We start from the raw sequence: 26,092 nt of genomic DNA on the forward strand, positions 1-26,092 counted from the left end.
CCTCTTTTCATGAATCTTCCTTAATGATTTGTTTTTATTTTGTGTGAATGAGCGTTTGCCTACATGCATGTAAGAGCACCTTGTGCATGTCTGGTGTCTGTAGAAGCCAGAAGAGGGTGTTGGATACCCTGGAACTGGAGTAACAGGTGGCTGTGAAGACACCATGTGGGTGCTGGAACCAAACCTCAGTCCCCTGCAAGAGCAAGTGCTCTTAATGGCAGAGTCATCTCTCCAACCCATCTTTTCACGTATCCTGACAGTCCTTTTCATTTGTGTTTTACAGTACGGTGCTGCCCAGCCTTCAGACCATTTTTTTTCTTTTTTCTTCAAATGTTCACAATTCTGTACAGTTTTTTTTCTTTTTTTTTTCAGGTAAATCCAAAAGATACTCATACTTTTTATGGTATATTCAAAATATTCATTTAGTGGCATAGTGGCATCAGAGAGGCACAGGGTACATACTCCAAGATGTGAAAAAACTCAACATTTGGGTCTCAGGGACCTATTAGCTCAGCCCAAACAGCAAAAGTATAGTTCTTCTAAATACTATTTCTTTTCTCTTTTTATAGAAAGAGAGAATGAAAAAAGAAATAATCTCAAAACGCCTTTTTTTTTCCTTTAGGCAAAAATACTGACCTTGGGGGGGAGAAGTCAAATTTATTAAGAAAGTTTATTCCATACAGTAACTTTCATTTTTATATATAACTTTTTCATAAAAGCATTGTTTCAAAAAGCAAAAAAGTAAGTACCTTGAAACAAACTTTGCAACATAGTACTATGATATGACTATGCACATTTGTATAATAGACTGTATTTCTGTAAGCTATCAACACTCACAAATAGAAGGGAAAATTATATTTCAAGGTATGCTTAATAAATGTTTCCTCTGTTTTGAGGTCATCTTCAAATCTAAGTGTTCATTCCTTGGTTAAAGGTCTTCTCTTTTCCCAGCACTCCTGACTTCAGCCTGGAGAAGGACTTCTGCCAACAGCTCTGCCTGCAAAACACTGAGTGAGCTTCCTCCCTACTTGTTCTTCTCCATGCTCAGAGACTGACAGTATTCCAAGGATGAGGACTGGAGTGAGGAAAGAGAAATAAAACAAGCCCATTTTCTCTTTTCATCTGTGATCAAATGCTGAAGACACTGGATCCCTTTCACCTTACCCTGCTCTTTTTATTTCACTGTGGGCACTCCTGGGTAGGAAACTATTCTACAACTGGACTGTAAAGAGGTGGACAATTAAATACTGACCAGGAAATTGTTCTGACCAGTTCTTTCCATCGGGAAGATTTTCAGGATAAGAACAGGAATATTAACTTTGACAAACGATACAAGCAGCTTTCTGTAGGCCAACTACAGGCTAGCAGAGAAACTAGAATTGGTAGAGTGCTGGCTATTTACCTAATGATCCAGGCCCAGATATTTACCATATGATCTTTCTGAATATATTTACTATCAATAAAACTTCTAATAATTTAAAAAATAAGTTGAAGTATGTTCTAAAATCCTATCTTATTTGTGCCATTTTTACTTGTTCACTTTAGATTATATAATGCTGGCAAATACCTTCATATTGAGATCTCATGCTAAGGTACAGGAACATGGTAATTTAAATATCAGAAGCTAAAATACTCAAGATAATCAAGTGAGTTTTAGCCAAAACCATTGCCTTGTATTTCCATGTACTGATTATATTACTGATCTAAGGATGTTAACAAGTAGCATGGCTAAAAGAATTTCTTTTTTCAGCTATCTTATAATACACCACTAGTTTAACAATTACACTCAAAGCAATTCTTCAGAGTTATCTTACCATACTGTGTCAGCAACTAAGGCCTCTAGATTATGCAGTTGGCTATGAAAGTGAAATGCATTGCTGGGTTGTAACCAAACTATTATCTGGATCTTGTTTGGACATACTAAGAAAATAAGTGTAAGAAGCTAAGTATTTTTCTTTAACAATCTTTTTGGCAAGGAAACAACTTTCTGCAAGAAAAACTAACAATTCACTGAGGGCTAGGATGCAGATTAATGCTAGAGGACTTACCTAACATTCACCCTGGATTCAAGCCCCACATCTTCAAGTGGCTGAAACTCCAAAGTAGTATTACAAAATGTTGGAAGACCAAAACAGTAAGATAAAGAAATCAAGGTGGCAGGGCCTGGATAGATGGCTCAGCGGTTAAGAGCACTGGCTACTCTTGCTGAGGAGCCAGGTTCGGTTCCAAATACTCACATGGCAGCTAACAACTATCCTAACTCCAGTTCCAGGGGATCCGACACCCTCTTCTGACCTCTGTGGGCACTGCATGACACAGGTACACTTACATACATGCAGGCAATACACTCATACATATAAAAAAATAATAAAATAAAATATATGAAAAAAAATGGGGAGAACTCAATAAGGTTGTCATGTGTTTTGTTTCTGTTGGTACAACCCAAGATATTATAATAAATTAAAAGTTAAAAAAAGAAAAACCAAGGTAGCATAATCAAGAAAATATATTTACTAAGGAACTTTCGGCAATTGATGGCTGCTGGGAAGGGGAAAGATAGTGTCTTACAGGGATGGGACTCTTGGTGATCTAAATGTCATCAAACTATATTGTATGATAACTGCAAAAATTCATTAAAAATAACAATAAAATTAAAAATAATGAAAAATAAGTAAGCCTCCAAAAAAGAAAATATATTTAAACTACAAGGTAATTTCATTTTAGCAGAGCCTTTCCAATTTGCTCAGAAAACGTTTTAAGAGAAACAAGGCTGAAAAGAAAATGGAGACTAGAGCCACTGTGAAAATGTCAAGTGAAAGAGAAAACTGAAAGAAACAGTTTTTGCAGGCATCAAATCCTATTTACTTACTTATTCTGGTTTGTGAGATGGACTTTGCTATATAGCCCAGGCAGATCTCAAACTTGCGATCCCCCTATAACAGCCTTTTGAACTCCTGGTTTCAGGGGTGCACCACCACGCCTAGCCTAACCCTCTTTAAATGTAGCTGAATTTAGTTTTTTTTAGTATTTTACAGTTTTTTTTTTATTGCTGGTATTTTATCATTTTCCTGTCTTCTTCCTCAGTCTCAAGCTACCAGTGGTTAATTCTTGCTGTTATAAGCATGTTTGCCACTGACTGCCCCCTCCCCCTTTATAAGGGAAATCTGTTCACAACTAGGAAACAGAAAAAAACAAACAAAAAAAAAAACAAAAAAACCAGTAGTACCATGTGCAAATTTGTCGTGAACATATTTGAAAAGTACTGTGTGCAGAGGCTAACAGCTCCCTTCCATGAACTCTGACACTGATTCTGATGATTACTCTTCTGTTGTCTGCATGTCTTCTGGCTGTGTTCCAGACATGGAAGACTATCATCTAAATGCACTGTGGACAGCTGGCATGCCACTAAAATGCTTTTCCAATTAAGTTCATTAATTTATTAAACACTTTAAACAAAGACACTTTCCCCCTAAAAATTCCACTGATTTGTAAATAAAATCCAGGGCCTAAGGCATGCTGGGTAAATACTCAACCCCTGAGCTAAGGGTTCCAGTTTGCCCACAGTTCCTACCAGGTGCAAAGTAAACTACTTTTCAACTTACCACCAGATTTAAGAATTAACTGGCATCAATTTTAAATTGCAAAGGTTTGGGCTAAAACTTACCCTTCCAAAGATTTTTCTTTTTCTTTCTTTCTTTCTTTCTCTTTCTTTCTTTCTTTCTTTTTCTTTCTTTCTTTCTTTCTTTCTTTCTCTTTCTTTCTTTCTTTCTTTCTTTCTTTCTCTTTCTCTCTCTCTCTCCTTTCCTTCCTTCCTCCCTTTTTTTTAATGGAGCTTTTTGCTGGCCAGGGAGGGTCTGGTATGTAGCTCAGGCTGGATCTGAACTTACAATTTTTCTACGTTCACCTCCCATAGCACTGGGATTACAGGCGTGCACCCAGCCCACAAGAATGATTTTCTACCTTCAGGTTCATAGAAAAATCATGAAGTGAATAAGATTTACTGGATACAAATGAATTACAAAACCACCTTTCTAACATTAACAGCACTAAATATTTCATTGAAAGAATGGACACTACACTTAAGCCTCACTCTGAGAGTCTCGAAGTATACCTGTAATGACAATCTCCCACTCTTTTCACATATTTTCAGAATGATTTTTATAACTGAGTTTTAATGCATTAAACTGGTCACTTAAAAACAACCTACTCTTTTAAAGAATAAGGGTTTGGAATTCATCATCTCCTAAACACCAGGATCTAAGTAAAACACTAGCAAGCTTCTTTTTTTATATCAATTATATCCCTTAAACAAAGACCTACATTTTCATATTTTAATAAAACATCAAATCACTTAAGCTAAATAATGGAACCCAACAGTAAAATTCATAAGGTTTCAGTATGTATCTTCATCAAGTGATGAGGTCTGCCAAACAGGACCAGGGAAATGAACACAAAACTGTTTTTAAACATTAATAGCAATAGCAATCTTCTTTCCTCAGTTATGAAGTTTTTAAGAAAATCATTCATGCCTTGGGTCAAGTACATAAGAACATTTAAAACAAACTACCTCTGGGGATATAAATGAAAAAGAAAATAGCTTCTCACCTAAATTGAACATTAAAGAAAAAATTAACTAAGATAATCAATTTATTCCTGACCCCAAAGATACATATTTCAAAAATATATGCTTTGCAATAAAATGACATAAATAAAATAAAATTATTTTACTTAGGAAAAAATCCCAAGCCCTTTTCAGTATTAGAAATAACAAAACAAATCTAAAACTAAAGGGATAAGAACCTTTTATTTAACAGTGCTTAAGTATATTAAGTATAGGTTTCTGTCTATTTGCTGTATGACTTGATTACCTTTGAAAATTCTTCAGGTTCCTTTATATCTAATGACCTTGTAGCAAATTCTAGCAGCTCTTCCGAGTTCTCCAGGGCATTATTACATTGACTAAGCTGGCTCTGGAGGGGAAAAAAACCACCTAAATCATTAAAATGAACTTTCCTACTGCCACCAGACTCCTGAACATATGTTGCAATAAACTTAAAGAGATTTTAATGGCAGTAATTGAACAAATAAATGTCAAAGTGCTATTGAAGATAATTACCATAAGTCATATACTCAACAAAATTTCTTTTTTCCCATAAATTATCCAAAACTGCTCAACTGGGGCCACTGAAGGCTCAGTAGGTAAAACCTGATTATCTAAGATTGACCCACAGGGGAAGGAAAGAACTGACTTCCAAAAGTTGTCCTCTGACCTGCACTCACACTCACACACGTCACATAAATAATTTTTTTTATTTTATTATTTTATGTATATGAGTGTATTGCCTGCATGTATGTAAGTGTACCCGTGTCATACAATGCCTGCAGAGGTCAGAAAAGGGTTTCAGGTCCCCTGGAACAGAAGTTTTGGATGGGTGCTGGGAATCAAACCCAGGTCCTGTGCAAGAGCAGCCAGTGCTCTTGACCACTAAGCCATCTCTCCAGCCCCAATTGTGAAAATTTCCCAAGGCTTAACTGCATATAGATAAAAATATTCTCAAGTTTAAACAAAAAGGGAAATAAAGCAATTACAAATAGGTGGGATAAAATTTACTTAAAAGATTCTTCTCAAAGTAGTCAGAAAACCATCTATTATGTTAACTAGAATATCAAAATAATCTGTCTGCAGAAAACATCCTTTGTAATGAAGACTAAATTTCTTGACAGTGTTTAAATTACTGAAGTTTGTGAGTCAAATTAACACAATCTGAGTATTGCACTCATCACACTGCTCAAGAGTTCCACGCTACTTCAAGTCATAATTTATGGTTTCGAAGACTGACTAACACAGAAACTGCAATGTGAACACCCATCTCTCCTGCCCTGCATTCTTATTAAATAATTTCAAAACTTATTTACAGCCACCTATTGTCCTCTTAACAGTCCTTGATGTCCCTAAGATAAGCATTCCTATTTTAAGTCAATTGAGTTTTCTGTGAAACCAAGGCAACATAAATACCTACAATTATGCAAGGTACAATTATGCAAGGTATAATGTTTAAGACAAAGCAGGAAAAGATACACGGAATCACTAGGAAAAAAAACTGTGTGGCTGAAATGGTGAAACAGTAAAGAAAGCACTAGCCATCCTTGCTGGCACTATTTCCATACTTTAGTTTTTCCATTTTCGGTGCTAGAGAGATTGCTCAGTGGTTAAGAGTACTGGCTGCTCTTGCAGAGGACCCAGGTTCAGTTCCCATCACCCACGTGGTGGCCAACAATCTGTAACTCCGGTTCTAGGGGATCCAACACCCTCGTCTGACCTCCACAGGCACTGCACAACAACGGGCACTTACACACATGCAGGTGATACAGTCGTACATGTAAAATTTTTAAAAATAAAAATTAATATTTCCATTTTCTATAATGTTTGTGTGTGTGTGCATGGGCAGGCACGTGTGTTCATGTGTGTATGGGTGGTACACGTGTGAGTGTGGAGGCCAGAGGTGAACCTTGTGTGTCCTTCCTCAGGACCTAATTATTTTTTGAGATAGCATCTCTCCCTGGGTCCTGGGGCTCACAGTGATGGCTGGTCTGTGAGCCCAGAGATGCACCTGTCTCTGCCTCCCCAGCACTGTGATTACAACTATGCTTGGCTATGCCCCACTCTTTTACGTGGGTTCTGGGGATCCAATTCAGGCTTTCATGATTGTATGACCATCACTTTACCAACCTAGTTATCTACTTGGTCCCTATTTTTATAACATTTAAATTCCCCATGGATAATAAGAAACAATGATAAATTTTAAAGTAGACTTGCTAAAAAATTCAGAGTAGGCTGGGCGTGGTGGCGCAAACCTTTGATCCCAGCACTCGGGAGGCAGAGGTAGGCAGATCTCTGTGAGTACAAGGCCAGCCTGGTCTACATAGTGAGTTCCAGGCCAGCTGGGGCTACAGGGAGACCCTGTCTCAAAAAGACCAAAAAAAAAATTCATAGTAAAATCATCCCATTAAAAGACAGTCACTCCACCTCCACACACACACACAAAAAGACCAAATAGTTTTAATGGAAGATTTTCATGAATCAGATCAGTTATAATTGCAAGCTCATTGTTGTATATGCCCACCTGTGCAATAGTGGCAAGAATATTATTCAAGTAACTAATCACTCTCTAATTACATTTAAGGTCTGCTTCATAGGATGGAGCCCATACTTGATACTAATATCAGGCTTACGAACCTGAGGTTAAATAGGTCACAGGACATAGGGAGAGCCTAATACTAATCTTCTACTGGATAGTTATTGTATTAAACTGACTCTTGACTTACTGTTATACTCTCATCAATGATGGTTTCCTTATGCAGCAGATGGTAATTAACACAGAAACCCACAACTGGCCAATGTGCAGAGAACAAGAAGCTGTAGAGTGCTTATCCCTGAATAGGACACCTATATCAATTTTCTGCTTCACAAGATTCAGGGATCAATTGCAGAAGAGGGGGATGAAAGATTTTAAGAGGCAAGGTGGTAGATGACCACAAGGAAACAGTTTAACAAACAGCTGATCACTCACTCATATGAACTCAGAGCAATGGTAACAACATGCACAAGTCTCATGGAAGCTCGAACCAGGAAAAAAAATCCCAGCACAGATATGGAAAAGTAGGTAAGAAACACCAACCCAACATAAGGAAATTTTGGCAACCGATAGCTGCTGGGAGGATGAGAGCTTTTCTCATTCAAGGATGGGACTCTTGGTAAGTGAACCAAGCTCCAGAGGATGGATCCACACATTTGAGAATACAAATTAGACTCTATATACTTTATTATATATAACACAGAGTACCTTAAATTGGGCTATTTCCAGTTTCCCTACAATGCCATAACACATACTATACATATACATTTAAGCATTAAAAAGTTCCCAACAAACAACAGACACCAACCAGGTATTCAGAGTATAGAGGTAAGTAAAAAGAAACATATTATCAGTAGCATTTGAAAAATCACTAGCCTGGAGAAAGATTAATAGTGATACATAAAAAATGGACAGTAAATATGCAATATGAATGAAGTTTTGTTACTTGATGGGAAGAGAGGCCAAAGAGCAAAAGAAAAGCTACAAGTCGTGACTGCCCTCTTCACAGCTTTATCGTAAAGTATGGGCTAGAGTGACAGAAATGATGAGGTGTGGTAGGTGAAACAATTAGAGCTGTTCAGCAGAGAAAAAGCATGGGCCAGAGAAGGGATCGTTGGAGATTAAGCAACTGGGCACAAAGCTGTTTCAAACTGGTGCTGTAAAGAATAATCTGGATCCAAACTGAAGATCAGAAATCTACACAAGATGACTTTTGAATAAGATCTTTCTGAAAGTACCTATGTTCCCCCTCTCCCTGTACTTAAAAAAAAAAGTTAAGCACTGAAATTTATTAAAATAATTATATTACATTTGAAGGACAAATAAAATAACCTCTACCTCCAAATATAAACAACAAACTCAACTGAAGAAGGCATTTGATCCTTGGAAATTGTGTATATAGTGTGCATAATACACAAGGGGAACATTTGTGTTGTTCCATTCTTTCCCAATTCTCCAGGTATCTATGGCCAAAATCAGTATGCTCTCTTACTGCACTATCCTCTGAGCCAAACTGCCACCAACTTCATAAGACCAGCTATGTCTGCTTGTAAAAAAAAAGCATTACAACTGGACTTCTTTCAGAGAAGGGGGTGGGGAGTAACTGGACCCTAACCTGAGGATTTAGCCATTCCTAGCCAGTTATGTGTGATTTAGCTCTAACTGCAAGAGGCCTATGGTTGGGGAGAGGATAGAATATAGAGGTGGGGGAAGTAATTGAGAGGCTCCACCTCTGTGGTTTTGGGGAAGCCATCATCCATATCAGACTTTCCAGTGTGGCTACCTTAGGGTCACCCATGCTCCTGCCTGTGACCACTCACCCATGTTATAGAGGTTAACACTCACAAACTCACTGATTATCCAGAATGGTCACGAGGAGGGGAAAGACATTGTTTAGCCACTCCATCCTGTGAAAATTCTGGAAACACATGAAAAATGCAGTTCTATCTTATATACAAACAATGAACAGCCCAAGAAGAAATTTAGGACTTCAACCCCATCCTTACTATCACCCGAAACAAGAAAACACTTTGGAGTAAATTCAACCAGAGGCAAAAGACCTATATACTGAAAACTGCAAGATACTACTGAAAGAAATTAACCCATCACAAATAAATGGTAAGACTCAATAGTGTTAAAATGCTCAAATTACCCACGGCAACCTAATTCCGTGACATCACAATCAAAATCCAAATAGTATTTTGGGCAGAAATAGAAAAAAAGTAAAATTGATAGAGAATTTTAGGAATCCTCAATTGCCAAAACACTATTGAAAAACAATAAAGTTGGAGGCTTTAATACTGATTTCAAAACTTATTTTTAAAGCCACAGGACTTAAAACAGTGTGGTGCTGACATAAGACAAACAGAGCAAGAGAACAGAAATTTTAAAAATAAATCCTTATGTGTGTGAAAAAAAGCTTTTAAAGGGTTCTAAGACACACTGGGGGAAAAAGGAGAGTCCTCAACAAGTGGTGTTAGGAGACTGAGTCTTCACAAAAGACAGGATAAAGCAGACCCCTTCCATTCAACTTACTTAAAAAGTCTAAAGATGAATTAAAGACCTAAAAGTAAGCTCGAGAACTGCAAACAAGGGAAAGGCTTTGCAACACTGTGTTTTGCCATTATTTCTTGACTGCAGCCCTAGAAACGAAAGCATAATTTAAGGCAAATGGGACATCAAACTTAAAAATTTCTCTGTAATAAGCAAACAATCAAAAGGCTGAAAAGGCAACCTATAGAAGAAAATATTTCCAAATCACACCTAATAAAGGTTAATATCCAGAGCTTAGGGTGGGAGTGTAGCTCAGTGAAGTGCTTGCCTAATATGTACAAGACCCTGGATTCATGCCTCCCCCCTAGTATCCCCAATACTGAAAAAAAGAGTTAAGAATGTAACTAGAATACATCAAGGATACCTATAACTTAAAGAAAAATACTTAATCCACCAAAAGTCTTAAGAGAAATTTCTTCAAAGGAAATACACTGATACTGGAACTGGAGAGATGGCTCAGTGACAAAGGCACTTACTGCTCTTGCAAGAGGACCAGGTTCAGTTCCTAACACCCATCTCCAGAACCCTCTTCTGTTCTGTCTGGTACACATACATAAATATAGGTAGGTAAAGTACTTGAACACAAAATAAAAATAAGTCAATCTTTAAAAATACATAGATATTGACAGGCATGCAAAAAATCATCTCCAATTGTTGTGGAAATGTAAATCAAAACTATAACAAAAATATTGGTTCATACCCTTTATTTTTAAAATTTTTTTATCTATTATTATTTTACGGGTATGAGTGTATTGTTTGCATGTAGGTAGATGCACGCATGTCGTGCAATGCCTGCAGAGGTCAGAAGAGGGTGTCTGATCCCCTGGAACTGGAGTTACGGATGGTTGCTAGCCACCATGTGGGTGCTGGAAATCGAACCCGGGTTCTCCGCAAGAGCAGCCAATGCTCATAACTGCTGAACCATCTCTCTAGCCCCTGGTTCACACCCTTTATGAAGTCTGCAACCAATACAAACAAACAAATAAAAAACAACAGAAAAACAATGTTGGTATGGGTATGGAAAACGGGAACTTTGGGCACAGCTGGCAGGAACATAAAATAGCACAGGCAGTATGGAACAGAGTGTGCAGGTTACTCAGAAAACTAAACGGGCAGCTACCATGATTAGCACTCTGACCTCTGGATATACAACCAAAAGAATGAAAAGGAGTATCTTAAAGGTATATTTACACACCCATCCTTACTGCATCATTATTTTCGATAGGTAACTGGTAGAAATACCTCCATGTCCACAGACAGAATGGGCAAAGAAAATATGACACATAAAGAAAAGTTATTCAGTCACGAGGAAATTATGGCATGTGCTACAGGGATCCTCGGAATATTATGCTGAAATTAGAAGGTCACAAAAGGACAAACACCATACAATTCCACTTTCATGAGACACCTAAAGTAATCAAAGGAATGGAAATAAAACAGCATGACTGCCAGGAGCTGACATAAGGCCAAGTGAGGAACTGTTATTTCAAGAGATACAGAGTTTCAGCTTTGTGGTCTTTTTGTGGAGACCCCGTAGCCCCAGCTGGCCTAGCACTCACTCTGTAGACCAGGCTGACCTTGAACTCAGAGATCTGCCTGCCTCTGCCTCCCGGGCATAGGCATTAAAAGCATGTGCCACTCCACCAGCTTCATAACAAGACAAAAAAGAACCTGAGTTCTATTAAACAACAGTATAAATCAGTAAACTGTATACTTCAAAACTGTTCATAGGGAATTCCATAGCATTTTAAGCACAATTTTAAAAGGCATTTATGATCAGCTGGGCATGGTGGTGCATACCTTTTATCCCAGCACTTTGGAGGAAGAGGCAGGAGGATCTCTGTGAGTTTGAGGCCAACCTGGTCTACGTAGCGCAAGACAAAGAGTTATACTTAGAAAGATACTAATTTTTGCTTCAACAAATCAAACATTAAGTAAAATATTCATACTTAACCAGCTGCATAATCTCACCTGCAACTCCTGTGATTTGCGAGCTTGCTCCTGCTTGATGCTGTTAACCATACTTTCTTTTACATCATCCAATATAGAGTACAAACTATCGAATTCTTCATCTAACTCTGAAAGTATGTTAGAAGAATTTTCCTGTTTTACAAAACAAAACAATGATTTTACTGAAGAGCTATAAGACATTAAAAATGAAAAGACACAAAGGGAAAAAGGTTCACATCTTATACTACCTTAATCTAGTAGAAAACCAACTTCTAATCTTTTAAAATATGTTATTATTTTTATTTATTTTATGTGTATGAGTGTACTGCCTGCATGTAGGTAGGTGCACCTGTGTTGTTCAATGCCCACAGAGGTCAGAAGAAGGTGTCAGATCCCCTAGAACTGGAGTTAAGACAGTTGTTAGCTGCCATGTGAGTGCTGGGATTCGAACCTGGGTCTTCTACAAAAAGAGCCAGTGTTTAACTGCTGAGCCATCACTCCAGGCCCAACTTCTAAAATTTGACTTCAGTTTTCAAACAGATAAATGCAAGAAGCTGGCTGCTGGTGCTGTCAGTGCTGTTTGAGCTCTGCCGAGTCCATCTCCTTTCAAGGACACCCCACACTCTTCTCTACCCAGACCTTCAGCCTCAGGCACTGAAGCCTATGTAGTGGTTTCAGTTTGAAACGAACCAGAATCAGTGGTAAAGCACTTTAATATTCAGGGGTTTCTAATTCAGCATCTCTGAAGGACAGTGTGGGTTTACAGGGATGGGGCTGATTTTGCCTGAGTTTTAAAATCCTTCTGGTTTTTAAAAACACTGCATCTATATACTTGAAAGAAAGTAAATCTTTACTGGCTCACAAGAGTGATCAACACTGAATTTTGTGCTAAAACGCACAAAATAATCTACTGAGTAGAACTTGTAGTCAAACTCCTACATTTTATGAACTAAATACAGAGAAGTGGCCCACCTCAAAGCCATACAACTATAGTTACTAGCAATATCATCAATAAGGCATTCTAAGTCTCTTGACTTTCCAGGATTCCTCACTGCTTTATTTATTAAGCAAGATGCCATTATTTCACAAGGAAATACAGTAAAATATTGGTGAAATTTCTACATAGCAGTATCTATCATGCAGTAAGTATGAGGCAGAAAAATTCTCAAGGCATTTTTTTTACCTTTGAAAAATCAACTGAGAAACAATCTGTATGAACAAAACCATACTCTAATATCATATATACAAAAAATGTTGCTTATGTTTATAAAATCCAGACACCATTTCACTCTGGAAGAAGAAAGTCTGGAAGGCAGAAAATTTAATTTCAATCTCTTTCTAACCTCTTGGTAACAGTGACCCTGGAGAAGCATCTAAATTCCTAGGCCTTATTTGTTACAAAGGACCTGCACTACAGCTTTCCTCTCAATCACTACTGTGCACATTTGTGCTCATCTCCTGCCCACTGTACCTCATGCCTTATCTTTAAGGATAAGGGAGCAGCTTAATCATCCGCTATTTTTTCTGCAGTGTAAAGTAGAATTTCAGTAATATATTGAGCATAAGAATAGTTTTGGCTAACTTTAAGTGAAAATCTTTTTCCAGATTTCAAATGCAATGATTATTTTCCATAGACTCACTAACTTTTGCTTGAGAAATGGATTCGCCAAATGATAAAGACTCAATAGGCCAAGAAACAGGCTAGGTTATTAAAAAAAAAAAAAAGCTTTCCTAAGAGTCTGCTTCCTATAAATCTTCTATTTTCTATGTGCTTCACAAAGAAATAACCTCTAAAGAAAAGCATTAGCATATTTTTACATTTTATTTTATTTTTAGAAAAATAATTATATATATACAAGGTACAGTGTGATGTTTTGACATACGTACATGCAGTAGAAAGTTGAAGTCATACCAGTTAACATAACTATTACCTTACTTACCTTTTTTGTGGTGAGAATGTTTAAAATCTTCGGCAACTCTGAAACACTCCCTGTGTTATTAATAATGGTCACCATGCTGTGCACTGGACAGTTAACACGCATTTCTCCTAGCTGGAACTTCCTACCTGCTGACCAACACATCCTTTTTCCTCCATCCTCCTCACTTTCTCTGCTTTTGGTAACCACCATGCTCTCTGCTTCTCTAAGTTTAACATTTGTAGATGCCATAGGTGAGTGATACCACGCAAAGCCTATGTTTCTAGGCCTGGCTTTGCTGAATGTCTTCTAGAGTCATCCATGCTGTCAACAGAAGACAGCTCCCTTTTGAAAGGCTACATAGTACTCTAAGTATATGCTTTCCTTACGCAGTCATCCACTGATAGGCACCATGACTGTTTCTCTTGGCTGTTGTGAATAGTGCTGCAGCACACATGTGGTGATTTCAAATTCTTTGAATATACCCAGAACAGGGATTGCTGGATCAAATGATAATTCCTTTAAATTTTTTGAGTAACCTCTATACTTGTTTCCATAGCAGCCATGTGATTTTACACTCCACAAACAGGGTAGGAGAGTGCCAATTTCAATACATCCTGGTGAAACATATTTATCTTTAGGGATTTTTTTTGGGGGGGGGGGTTGAGACAGGATCTCACTATTTCCCCAGGCTGGTCTTGAATTAATGGGTTCAAGTGATTCTGCTGCCTGAGCCTCTCAAGTGGTTGGGGCTATAAGCATGTGCCACTGTGCCTGATAATCATTTGTCTTTTCAATAAAAACTGTTCTAACAGATATGAAATGATATCTCATTGTGATTTTAATTTGCATTTCCTCATCATTAGAAATATTGGGAAAATTTTAGTATATGTAGTAGTTAAAATTTTAACATATGTAGTAGTTATTTCTTCTTTTGAAAAATGTCTATTCAGGTCTTTTGCCCACTGTTCATTCAACAGCTCTCTTGTTATTTCATTCCTCATGTCTGGGGTATTAACTCTTTATATGGGAATGGTTTACAAGTAATTTCTCTCATGCTGTGGGTAGTGTCTTTGCTCTGCTATTTCCTTTGCTATACAGAAGCTTTTTATAACGATATAATGTAATTTTGCTTTTATTGCCTGTGCTTTGGGGACCTAACGTAGAGCCATCTCATATTTTTCTAATAGTTTCACAGATTCGGGTCTCACGTATACCTTCAATCCATTCTGAGCTGACTCATATGCAGGGTGAGATAAAATTCCAATCTCATTCCTTTGCCTGTGGATACTCAGTTCTCCTAACATGACTGTCCTGGTCCCTCTGTGTGTTCTTGGTACTTGTGCTAAAAATCAACTTTGTCGGAAACCAACTGGCTATGAACATGTAGGTCTATTTCTAGGCTTGCCACTGTGTCTGTTTTTGTGCCAGTACCATGCTGTTTTGGTCACAATAGCCATATTATGAATTTTGAAACCAGAGAGCATCATGCCCCACATTCTTTATGCTCACTGCTATCCTGGCTGTTCAGGATCTATGTTTCCTTATGAATTTTATACAATCTTCTCATCTCTGAAAAAAATGGTATTGGAATTCTGGTAAGGATTATACTAAATATAGGATGCTTTGAATAGTCTGGACGTTCTAACAATATTAATTCAATCAACCATGAAAATGGAATTTTTACATTCATTTCTATCTTCTTCTATTTCTTCCATCAGTGTTTTATAGTTTTTGCCATATAGATTTCTATTTTTTATTGAAGTATTTTATTTATCTGATGCCACAGTAAATAAAATTATTTTAATTTCTTTTTCAGATAGTTTGCTGGTATAGAAATACCACTAATTTTGTGCTGATTTTGCATTCTGAACAGCTTTACTGAACTTTTATTATCAGTTTTAATAGTTTTTTGGTATACTATTTCTATATATACCATCATGTTATTGCCAATTAGGCAATTTCTTTTCTTTTCTTCCTTTCCTAGTTCGATACCTTTACTATCTTCTTCACACCTGAATGCTCTGATCAAGTCTTCCAATACTAGACTGAACAGAAGCAGTGAGAGTAGGCATCCTAGTTGTATCCCTGATGATGGAAGAAAAGCTCTCAACTCTTTGGTCTTATGTGTAGTATGTATTAGCTGTGTTTGTCATGGAAGGTCTTTAATGCCTTCCATGACAAATGGAGGTACAATCTTCCTATACCTGATGTTTTCAGTTCTTAATAGTGAAAAGATGTTGAATTCTGTCAAATAATTTTTCTTCAACTAATGACAGAATCAAATGGGTTTTGTTCTTAACTTTGTTAATACTTGTGAATCACAACTGATTTACCCATGCTGAACCATCCCTGTATCCCAGGGATAAATCCCACTTAATCATGTGAATGACCTTTTTAAAACAAATATTTTATTTATAATTTTTAAAAAATTTTATGTGTATGAGTGTTTTGCCAGCATGGTAAGGACAACATGTACAATTCCCATGAAGATCATAAGAAGGTGTTGGATCCACTGGTACTGGAGTTACAGACAGCTGTTAGTTAACTGCCATGTAGGTGCTAGGAACTAAACCTGGGTCCCCTGCAAGAGCAGCCACTGCTTTTAACCACTGGGCCAGCTCTCCAGCCCTATGAGAAACATTTTTTTTGTGTGTAAATTTTTCATTGAATTTCTGTGTATTTCATACAGAACATCTTAATCATCTTTACACCCCCTTCCCCAATGGTACCCTCCCATAGCCCCCTCCTGGATATCATGCATTCTATCACTTGTGTTAAGGTTTATTGAGTCAAGTTAGTGTCCCCAGATGTCCCTCAGTACAAGTTCATCCACTGCTTTTAATATGCCACTGAATTCAGTTTCCTATCATTTTGTGGGCTTTTGCTTTTGCTTGTGTATGTGTGTGTGCATAGGGGTGTGTGTGTGTGCATGTACCTGTGGAGGCCTGGTGTTGATGTCACGTGTCTTCCTTGATCACTCTCTACTTTACATATTGAGGCAAGGTATCACATTGAACCCTGGGCTCACCCTGTCAGGTAGTCTGTCTAGTTAGCTTGTTCTAAGGACTTCTTGTCTCTGTGTCTTGCACGCTAGGATTACAGGCAAGTTGCCATACCCTACTGGTTTGTTTTGTGGGTTCCAGGGATGTGAATTCCTCTCCTCATGCTTGTGTGACAAGATCTTCTCTTGCTGAGCTACCCCAGCCCATCACGGATTTTTGCACCTATGGCTCTTTGGAGATAACAGCCCATACTTAAGAGTCCTTGTTTCATTTTTAAGGTACAATGAGTTCAGAAGTACTCTCTCCTTTTCAATGTTTTAGGAGTGTGAGGAAAACTGGTACTAATTGTTCGGCAAAATTCAAGAGTGAAGTCGTCAAGTTCTAGCCTCTTCTCTGATGGAGACTTTTAAACCACTGACTGAATTCAATCTCCTTACTTGTTATAGGTCTGCTCAGCTTTTCTATTTTCTATTCCCAATTCAGTATTGATAGCTTATATGTTTCTAAGAACTGTCAGATTATCTTGAACTCCTTTCCACAATCAACGCTTGATCCCTAGCAGTATAGGTTATCTGCCCAAATCTGGACCATTTCCTTAATCTTTCCTCTCTCTTAACTGAGCACTTCAGCTCTTAAGTTTTACTTTCATTCAAGTCTTCAATTCAGTTCCTGTAATCTACTTTTCCTTCCCACTACCTAATGTAGAAGAAATATTTTGCTTTCTAGTACTTTGAAAAGGCACCATTTCCTCTTAGTGAAGAAAAACATCAAATAGGAAAGGACAAAAGTAAGCATTTCAGTACTTGGTGGGAAACACCATTTTCCTTCCTTGCCATGTGCCTTCTCTCTGGAGAATGCAGGAGTGGCAAGAAAGCCTTTTACACCACCTGTCATCTAAAACTTCTCTTCTCACCTGCACTACTTTAAAACTTAGCACTGACAGAGTCTATTTATACTTCATATTTTACTTAGCTTTCATTCACTGTGATAAACCCATACAATTTGAAATAAAAAGATCCATACCTGAACTCCTTTCAGTGTGTGATTTAGTGTATCAATAAAGTTCTGAATTTCATCATTTTTATTTGCCAAAGTTGAAATGATCCTTTGTAGAGCTTCCTAGGATTTAAAATAAAATATTATGGTTTAGTCAAAGAATATAAATCTTCTAACATCATTCACTAAGAAACTGCTATGGACCTGCCCTGCTTTAGTCTCTACTTCCTAGTATGCAATGCCATCACCATAATACATTTCAGATTGAAAGGAACACTGAAAATAGTATTAGTTTAGGCCACACAAGGCCATGATGCTAAAACAAGTGGGAGCTTCTGGTACAGCACCATGGCATGAAAAATGAAAAAGACACTGAAAATCAATATTTTATTTACTTACAGTATAAAAACAATTATAGACATATAAAGGGCTAGGTAACCAATCTACATCTAGAATATTAATTATTTGATGAGCTACAGATTCATAGTAAACGTACAATTTTAGTAGCAAATATTCTAGATTGTTATAATGCTTCCAATTTAAATAAAACTTTTGATTAATTTTCTCATACTCTAGGTTAATGCTATTCCATACTTTTTATGAAAAAAATATCCTACATATATGGCCACTCATCACATACCGATAATCAATGCCAAGAAGCCTAGTAGCACAAGTAAGCAACTAAATTTACTTTCCACTCTTTTTTTTTTTTTTTTTGGTCTTTTTGAGACAGGGTCTCCCTGTAGCCCCAGCTGTCCTGGAACTCACTATGTAGACCAGGCTGGCCTTGAACTCGCAGAGATCCGCTGGGATTAAAGGCGTGCGCCACCACACCCAGCTTCCACTCTTTTTTTAAAAAATATTTTTTAAATTATTTTTCATGTATGAGTGTTGCCTGCATGTGTGTAAGTGCACCCGTGTTGTGCAATGCCCTCGGAGGTCAGAAGATGTCACTGGCATTGGATCCCATGGAACTGGAGTTGTTAGTCACTATGTGGGTACTAGGAACAGAACCCCGGTCCACTGCAAGAGCAGCCAGTGCTTTTAACTGCTGAGTCATCTCTCCTTACTTTGCATTCTTGGCTTTTTCTTTCTTATTAGTGTATATTAATTGTACAAAATAATGGGCTTCCTTATGTCATTCTTGGATACTCATGTAATGTGTTTGGATCATACCTTCCTTTAGCTAATTTCCATTTTGATCAGCACTGTCATAATGGACAGCAAAGCCCTAACAGCTCTAGCTGCTTAGAAACTTCATAAGAAAAACAAAACAAACAAACAAAAAATCATCTCAGTAAAAACTCAAATGCAAGTACTTTTCCTTTATAATATTTTCCATGTGATACTTTCTTCTAAGTACCTAGAAACTTAAATATTTTGCCTTTTTTTTTTTTTTCGGAGCTGAGGACCGAAGCCAGGGTCTTGCGCTTGTTAGGCAAGTGCTCTACCACTGAGCAAAATCCCCAACCCCAAAACTTAAATATTTTAATAAAGCCTATAAAATTCTGTAGGACCAAAAAAGAAATTCTGTAGGACCAATCTTCCCTTCAAAACACAGTCAGATATTGATTGAAAGGTTATATATAAAGCCCAGGACATAACATAAGAATGAGGAATAAGATTTTTATAAACATCCATGAAACATTAATGAAAGTTAAAAACAATCATAACAGACCTTATTTAATTTTCATAATCATTGGAGTAAGGAGGTACTATCTTCCCTGGGCTCAGCCTGTGTTCCCCTACCTATACTATTTTAATCCATCCTCATCCTTGTGGTATTTTAATAAAGCAATACAATGAACCTATGCTAAGAAAAAGGACCAAGGGCAGCAAAAGTTAGCTCTTTATTCTGTTGGTGTTCTCCCAGAAACATGTACCAAGATTTGAATACAGACAACAGCAGAATACTGACTGGAGCCAGGACTTCAGGGAGGGGTAGGCACAGTTAGCAGGGCCACAGGACTTACACAGAAAGATGTAGAAAAGGACATCAAAGAACGTAAGGGAAAAGAGGCTTCCACACACTCTTCAACGCCAGGTTATATGTGTATTTAGGAACAATGCAAGGGAACAGTAAGAACAGTACTGCAATCCTCAGACTGTTTATAGTGGGTATCAATCAATATGATCAGGTTCTTTCTGGTTAATGGACTGCTTCTGCCTCTGATCTGTTCTCATAAGGGCAAGTGCTAGAGTTCAGATATCTTAAATATTTCTCAGAGGCCCACATCTTAAACTCTGGCCCCCAGAGCAGCATTGTTGGGAAGTGGCAGAAACTTTAAGATGTGGAGGCTAGTAGATCATAGGAAGTATGTTCTGGGAGGAGATGGTAGGACCCAAATCTCTTCCTCTCTCTCCTTCACTCCTCAGCTATGAAGTGAGTTTTGCTCTACCATATGATCCATGCCATGACAGCCCTCCCCACAGGTCCAAACGCAAAAGGGCCAAAACAAGGACTGAGACCTATAAACCTATGAGCCTGAGTAAACCCTTCTAAGAGACTGCAGGTATGCATTACAGTAACAGAAAGCTGACTAGCAGCAGGGTTATACAGAATTAGAGATAAGAAAACAGACCACTAACTGTTGCCCAAATTACAGCGCTAGGAAGATATACTCAATCTCATTCCAAAGCCCATGTTCTAATCACGTTGAAAAACTACCTCTAAATCTAATTAATTGACCTATCATTTGGCATACACATATGATGAATGACATATTTTTTTAATATTTGTTTTACATTTTTAACGGTAAGGACAACTTCCGGAAGTTCCACAGTAAAGACTCACAGCTTGAACTTAAGCTCTGTTCACTGTTAGGCCCACCCAGCACACTTTAGGATAAAGATAGTAATACTGAACTGGAACGGAGGTAGAGGAATCTTTGGGAAGTGATCTTATCCTGTGGAAAGACCCAGGTCCCAAGGGATGCAGTCTAGCAAGAAAGTGTTAATCATAATCATGCTTATTTAATAAAAATGAAAGGAAATTTCACGTGCATAAAAATGTGAAATACTAGACAAGAGGTCAATCTAGTTCAGAGAGAGAAAACATTAACATTTTTTAACATTTTATTTATTATTTTTATTTTTATGAGTGTATTGCCTGCATGAATGTAAATGCACCTGAGTCATGCAATGCACGCAGAGGTCAGAAGAAGGCACTGGATCCCCTGGAACTGGAGTTACCAATGGTTGGTAGCCGCCATGTGGGTGCTGGAACCAGACCTGGGTCCTCTGGAAAGAGGCAGTGCTCTTAAACCGCTGAGCCAGCTCACAGAGAGAAAACTCTTGGAACACAAAATATTTCCCTGCATTTCTTTAATGTTCATAGCAAATTCTGAAAGAGTTTTTCAGCAAAAACTCTGGAGACAGAGGTATATTGTTTCTGCTATGCAAACTATGAGCTCCAAAGACTTTTCTTTAATGAAAAGCCTGTGTTTTTAAAGCTCCTATTATTTATTGAATACAGTTATACATACCAAAATGCTCTAATTTTAATCAGGTCTTCGTAATAAATTCTCTATAGCACTAAGAGTTATCCACCTGCTGAGAATTAATTAATCTTGTCTAATAATGGTGTTAGAAGTCATAATGCAGCCTTTACCAACTGCAATGTTCTCATTCTTAGAGCAGCACTTTCCAACAAAAACACAGCATGAGCCAACACTCACCACACAAAAAAAGTAAGAAACAGGTGAAATTTGCTGCTGATATTTTACTTAATCTAATATAGCTCAATATTGTTTCAACTTGTAAGCAGTATTCACTAATTATATAGCCAGGCATGGTGGCACACAACTGAAGTCCTAGCTGTATGATGAGCAGAGACAGGAGGATTGTTTAAGTACATGAATTCAAGGCCTGGGTAACAGATTAACACATGAAAACCCTATTTAAAAAACATACACAGCAGGGAGGGTGGGTGCCTACCTCCATCAGTGGAGCAGCTCAGATCTCAGAAGAGCTCCAGAGAGTGCCAAGTTCTGGCCTCCCTCTGGCCTCCCACTGAAAGAGGTCCTGGGAATGCAGGGGACTGCCTGAGAACATTGGGATCCAGCCTCCACACAGTGGTGAGCTTCCCCTTATTGCACCATACCATCTCCCTACCTGGGATTTCTTGAGGCCCCTCTCAAGGCCCCAGGGCAGATCTGGCTTTGGTAGGCAAAGGCTGAAATCCTAGCAGACAGCCTGAGAGGGTGGGGTTCAACCTCCATTGGTGCAGCAGCTCTGATCTCAGCAGACTGCCAGAGAGTGCAGAGTTCTGGCCTCCCTCTAGCCTCCATCTGGCACAGGGGCTGAGAACACAGGGGACTACCTCAGAGTGCCCGGATCCTGCCTCCACATGGTGAAGGAAGCATGACTGTACCTGACTAGAACCTGAATTGGGCTTCTGTGGGTAGTCCTGAATAGCTGATCTGAAGCCAACAGTTCCCTCCAAATTAAACCTGAAAGAACCTGAACCCTGTACCAACCAGCTTTACATAACCCTGATAACACAATCAGAAGCATAGTTCAACCTAATTCTCATATCAGAATCATAAACAACAAAAGAAATTCACAATGAAAGAACAGTAAAAATAGAAAGCCAAAACACTATGTCCCCACCAAACTCTCCCAACTCTGTAGAAGAGTTCTATAAGGAGAATGCCCTAGTGATAACCCAGGACACTGAATTTAAAAGAACAATCATAAACATGATCAAGGAATTCAACAAATTTAAAGAACACATGAACAAACACATCAAAGAACTAAAAGAAGATAGGGATAAACTGCTGAATGCATTCACAAAAGAGATAGAAAGATTGACGAAAACTCAGGCAGAAATGAAGAAGAAAGTGCGTAACTCAATACGCCAACTTGAAACAACAGGGGAAAGGCTCACCTCTAGAATGAATGAAATGGAAAACAGAATATCAACATTGGAGGATAAAGTTGAAGAATTGGACCACTCAAGCAGATTATGGAAGATTCAAAAAAACACAGGAATGGAATATGCAAGAGATGTGGGACACCACGAAAAGACCAAATCTACGGATCATAGGAATAGAGGAAGGAGAATTTCAGGTTAATGGTATTGAATGGATCTTAAACAGGATTGTAGAAGAGAATTTTCTGAAATTAAGGAAAGACATTCCCATACAAATACAGGAAGCACACAGAACACCAAATAGATAGGATCAGAAAAGAAACTCCCCATGACATAGTAAAAACACTCAATGTACAGAACAAAGAGAGAATATTGAAAGCAGCAAAAGAAAAACAACAAGTTACATATAAAGGAAAACCCATCGGAATAACAGCTGACCTATCAATGCAAACTATGAAGGCCAGAAGAGACTGGACCAAGGTATTTCCAGTTCTACATGACAATAGATGCCAGCCCAGAATACTATACCCAGCAAAAATGTCTACCATAGTTGAGGGGGAAAGAAAAATCTTCCATGACATGAATAGCCTGAAAGAATACATGTCCACAAAACCAGCCCTTCAAAAAATACTTGAAGCAATACAGAGAGTAGAGAGAGAAACAAATATACCCCAGGGGCAATGGAAGAAAATAAACAAAGGTATAAGCAAGGAAACACAAAATTAGAGAACACAAACAGCAATCAAAACGAAGGCAACCAATACACATCTTTCAATAATAACCTTAAATTATCAATGGACTAAACTCTCCAGTCAAAAGACACAGGCTAAATAGATGGATTAAGAAACAAAATCCATCTCTTTGCTGTCTGCAACAAACCCTTCTCACCTTCAAGGACAGGCACTACCTTAAGGTAAAAGGATGGAAAAGAATATTCCAAGCAAATGGCACTAAGAAACAAGGAGGGGTTGCAATTCTAATATCTGACAAAATAGGCTTCAAAGGAAAACTAATCAGAAGAGATAAGGAGGGTCACTTTATTCTGATCAAAGGAGCAGTTAACCAAGAAGATATTACAATCTTTAACATGTATGCACCAAAGTCTGGTGCATCCAAATTCACAAAAATAACACTATAGGACTTTAAGACACACATTAACCCCAACTCAGTAATAGTAGGGGACTTCAATACCCCACCGTCTCCATTAGACAGGTCAACTGGACAAAGAATAAACAGAGAGACATCTGAATTAAATGATAACATACATCAAATGGACCTAACAGACATCTTTCGAATATTCCACCCATGCACCAAAGAATACACTTTGTACTCAGCACCCCAAGGAACTTTTTCAAAAACTGACCACATACTGGGCCACAAAACAAACCTCAACAAATACAAAAAAAATGAAATAATTCCATGCATACTATCAGACCACAATGCAAAAAAGCTAAAAATCAACACTGGACGAAGCTCTAGTCACTCCACAAACTCGTGGCACTTGAACAACACACTCCTAAACAGTGAGTGGGTCAAAGGAGAAATTAAGAAAAAAAAAAAGAATTCCGGGAATTAAACAAATAGAACAATACAACACAACACAACCTCTGGGATACTTTAAAAGCAATCCTATGAGGGAAGTTTATAGCTGAAAGTACCTATGTTAAAAAAAACAGAAAGAGCCCAAATAAATGACCTAACACTGCAACCCAAGACACTGGAAAGGCAAGAACAAATGAAACCCAAACCCAGCAGAAGAGAAGAAATAAAAGAAATAACAAAAATCAGAGCAGAAATTAATGAAATAGAAACAAAGTAAACACTACAAAGAATCAATGAATCTAAGAGCTGTTTCTTTGAAAAGCTAAACAAGATAGACAGATCCTTAGCCAGGTTAACCAAAAGAAAGAGCAAATCCAAATCAACAAAATCAGAGATGAAAGGGGAAACATCACAACAGACACCCAAAAGATCCAGACCATAAGGGAATATTTTAAAAACCTATATGCTACTAAATTTGAAAATCTAAAAGAAGTGGATGGATATCAAAAAACATGGGAACCACCAAAGTTAAACTAAGAAGAGATCAGCAGTTTAAACAGACCCATAACATATAAGGAAATTGAAACAGTAATACAAAGCCTCCCAACTGAAAAAAGCCCAGGCCCAGAGGATTTAGAGCAGAATTCCACCAGATATTTAAAGAAGACCTCCGCCCAATACTACTTATTCAAAACGATAGAAACAGAGGGAGAACTCCCAAATTCCTTCTATGAAGCCAGCATCACTCTAATACCCAAACCGGGTAAAGACACAACCAAAAAATAAAACTATAGACCCATACCCTTAATGAACACAGATGTAAAATTTCTCAACAAAATACTTGCAAACTGCATAGAGACACACATCAAAAAGATCATCCACCACGATCAAGTAGGCTTTATCCCAGAGATGCAGGGATGGTTCAATATACACAAGTCAATACATGTTATTAATCATTTAAATGGACTCAAAGACAAGAACCACATGGTCATCTCAATAGATGCAGAAAAGGCTTTTGACAAAATTCAACATGCATTTCTGTTCAAAGTCCTAGAGGGAACTGGACTAGAGGGAACATACCTCAACATAATTAAAGCTATATACAACAAACCCACAGCCAACATCATTCTAAATGGAGAAAAACTGGAAGCATTCCCATTAAAATCAGGAACCAGACAAGGATATCCATTATCTCCACACCTTTTCAACATAGTACTCAAAACTCTGGCTAGAGCAATGAGACAGGAAAAGGAAAGTAAAGTAAAGGAGTACTAACTGGAAAGGAAGAGGTCAAACTATCACTTTTTGCAGATAATACGATACTATACCTAAGAGATCCCAAAAGTTTCACCAGAAAACTCCTAGAACTGATCAACTCTTTCAGTATAGTGGCAGGTTATAAAATCATTCTACAAAAAATCAGTAGCCTTTCTATATACCAATAACAAGCAACTGGAGAAAGAATATAGGGAAATGCTTCCATTCATAATTGCTGCAAAAAATTAAAATAACTTGGAATAAATCTGACCAAAGACACCAAAGATCTCTACAATGAAATTTTTAAATCATTAAAGAAACTGAAGAAGACATCAGGAGATGGAAGGATCTCCCATGCTCATGAATTGGAAGAATTAATATTGTGAAAACAACCATCCTACCGAAAGCAACATATAGATTCAATGCAATCCCAATCAAATCCCCATGACATGCCTCACAGAATTAGAAAAAAAAAAAAATCCTTAAATTCATATGGAAGCACAAAAGACCCCAGATAGCCAAAGCAACCCTGAGCACAAAGAGCAATGCTAGGGGGATTACTATACCAGATCTCAAAGTATACTACAGAGCTATAGTCATAAAACAGCATGGTACTAGCACAAAAATGGCACATAGATCAATGGAACATCATTGAAGATCCAAACCCGAGTACATGCAATTTCAGCTACCTGATATTTGACTAAGGTGCCAAAAACACACAATGGAGGAAATACAGCATCTTCAACAAATGGTGCTGGCAAATCTGGATCTCCACCTGTAGAAGAATGAAACTAGATCCTTATCTTTCACCTTGCACAAAAGTCAACTCCAAATGGATCAAAGACCTCAATGTGAAACTGGAAA

At 37.8% G+C, this 26,092-nt stretch overlaps 1 protein-coding gene across 1 annotated transcript in view; it reads right to left on the bottom strand.

The window, feature by feature from the left end:
- Nucleotides 1-26,092, bottom strand: part of LOC103748931 (FSD1-like protein) — a 50,767-nt gene that overhangs the window by 8,544 nt on the left and 16,131 nt on the right. The window contains exons 3-5 of the mRNA XM_029555298.1: nucleotides 17,584-17,679; nucleotides 11,661-11,792; nucleotides 4,869-4,970 (exon numbers count right to left, since the gene is read on the bottom strand). Coding sequence (XP_029411158.1) covers nucleotides 4,869-4,970; nucleotides 11,661-11,792; nucleotides 17,584-17,679 — 330 coding nt within the window. The remainder of the gene's footprint in view (nucleotides 1-4,868; nucleotides 4,971-11,660; nucleotides 11,793-17,583; nucleotides 17,680-26,092) is intronic.

Source organism: Nannospalax galili, unplaced genomic scaffold, assembly GCF_000622305.1.
Source record: "Nannospalax galili isolate Female #2095 unplaced genomic scaffold, S.galili_v1.0 scaffold105, whole genome shotgun sequence".
In the NCBI taxonomy this organism is placed as follows: domain Eukaryota; kingdom Metazoa; phylum Chordata; class Mammalia; order Rodentia; family Spalacidae; genus Nannospalax; species Nannospalax galili.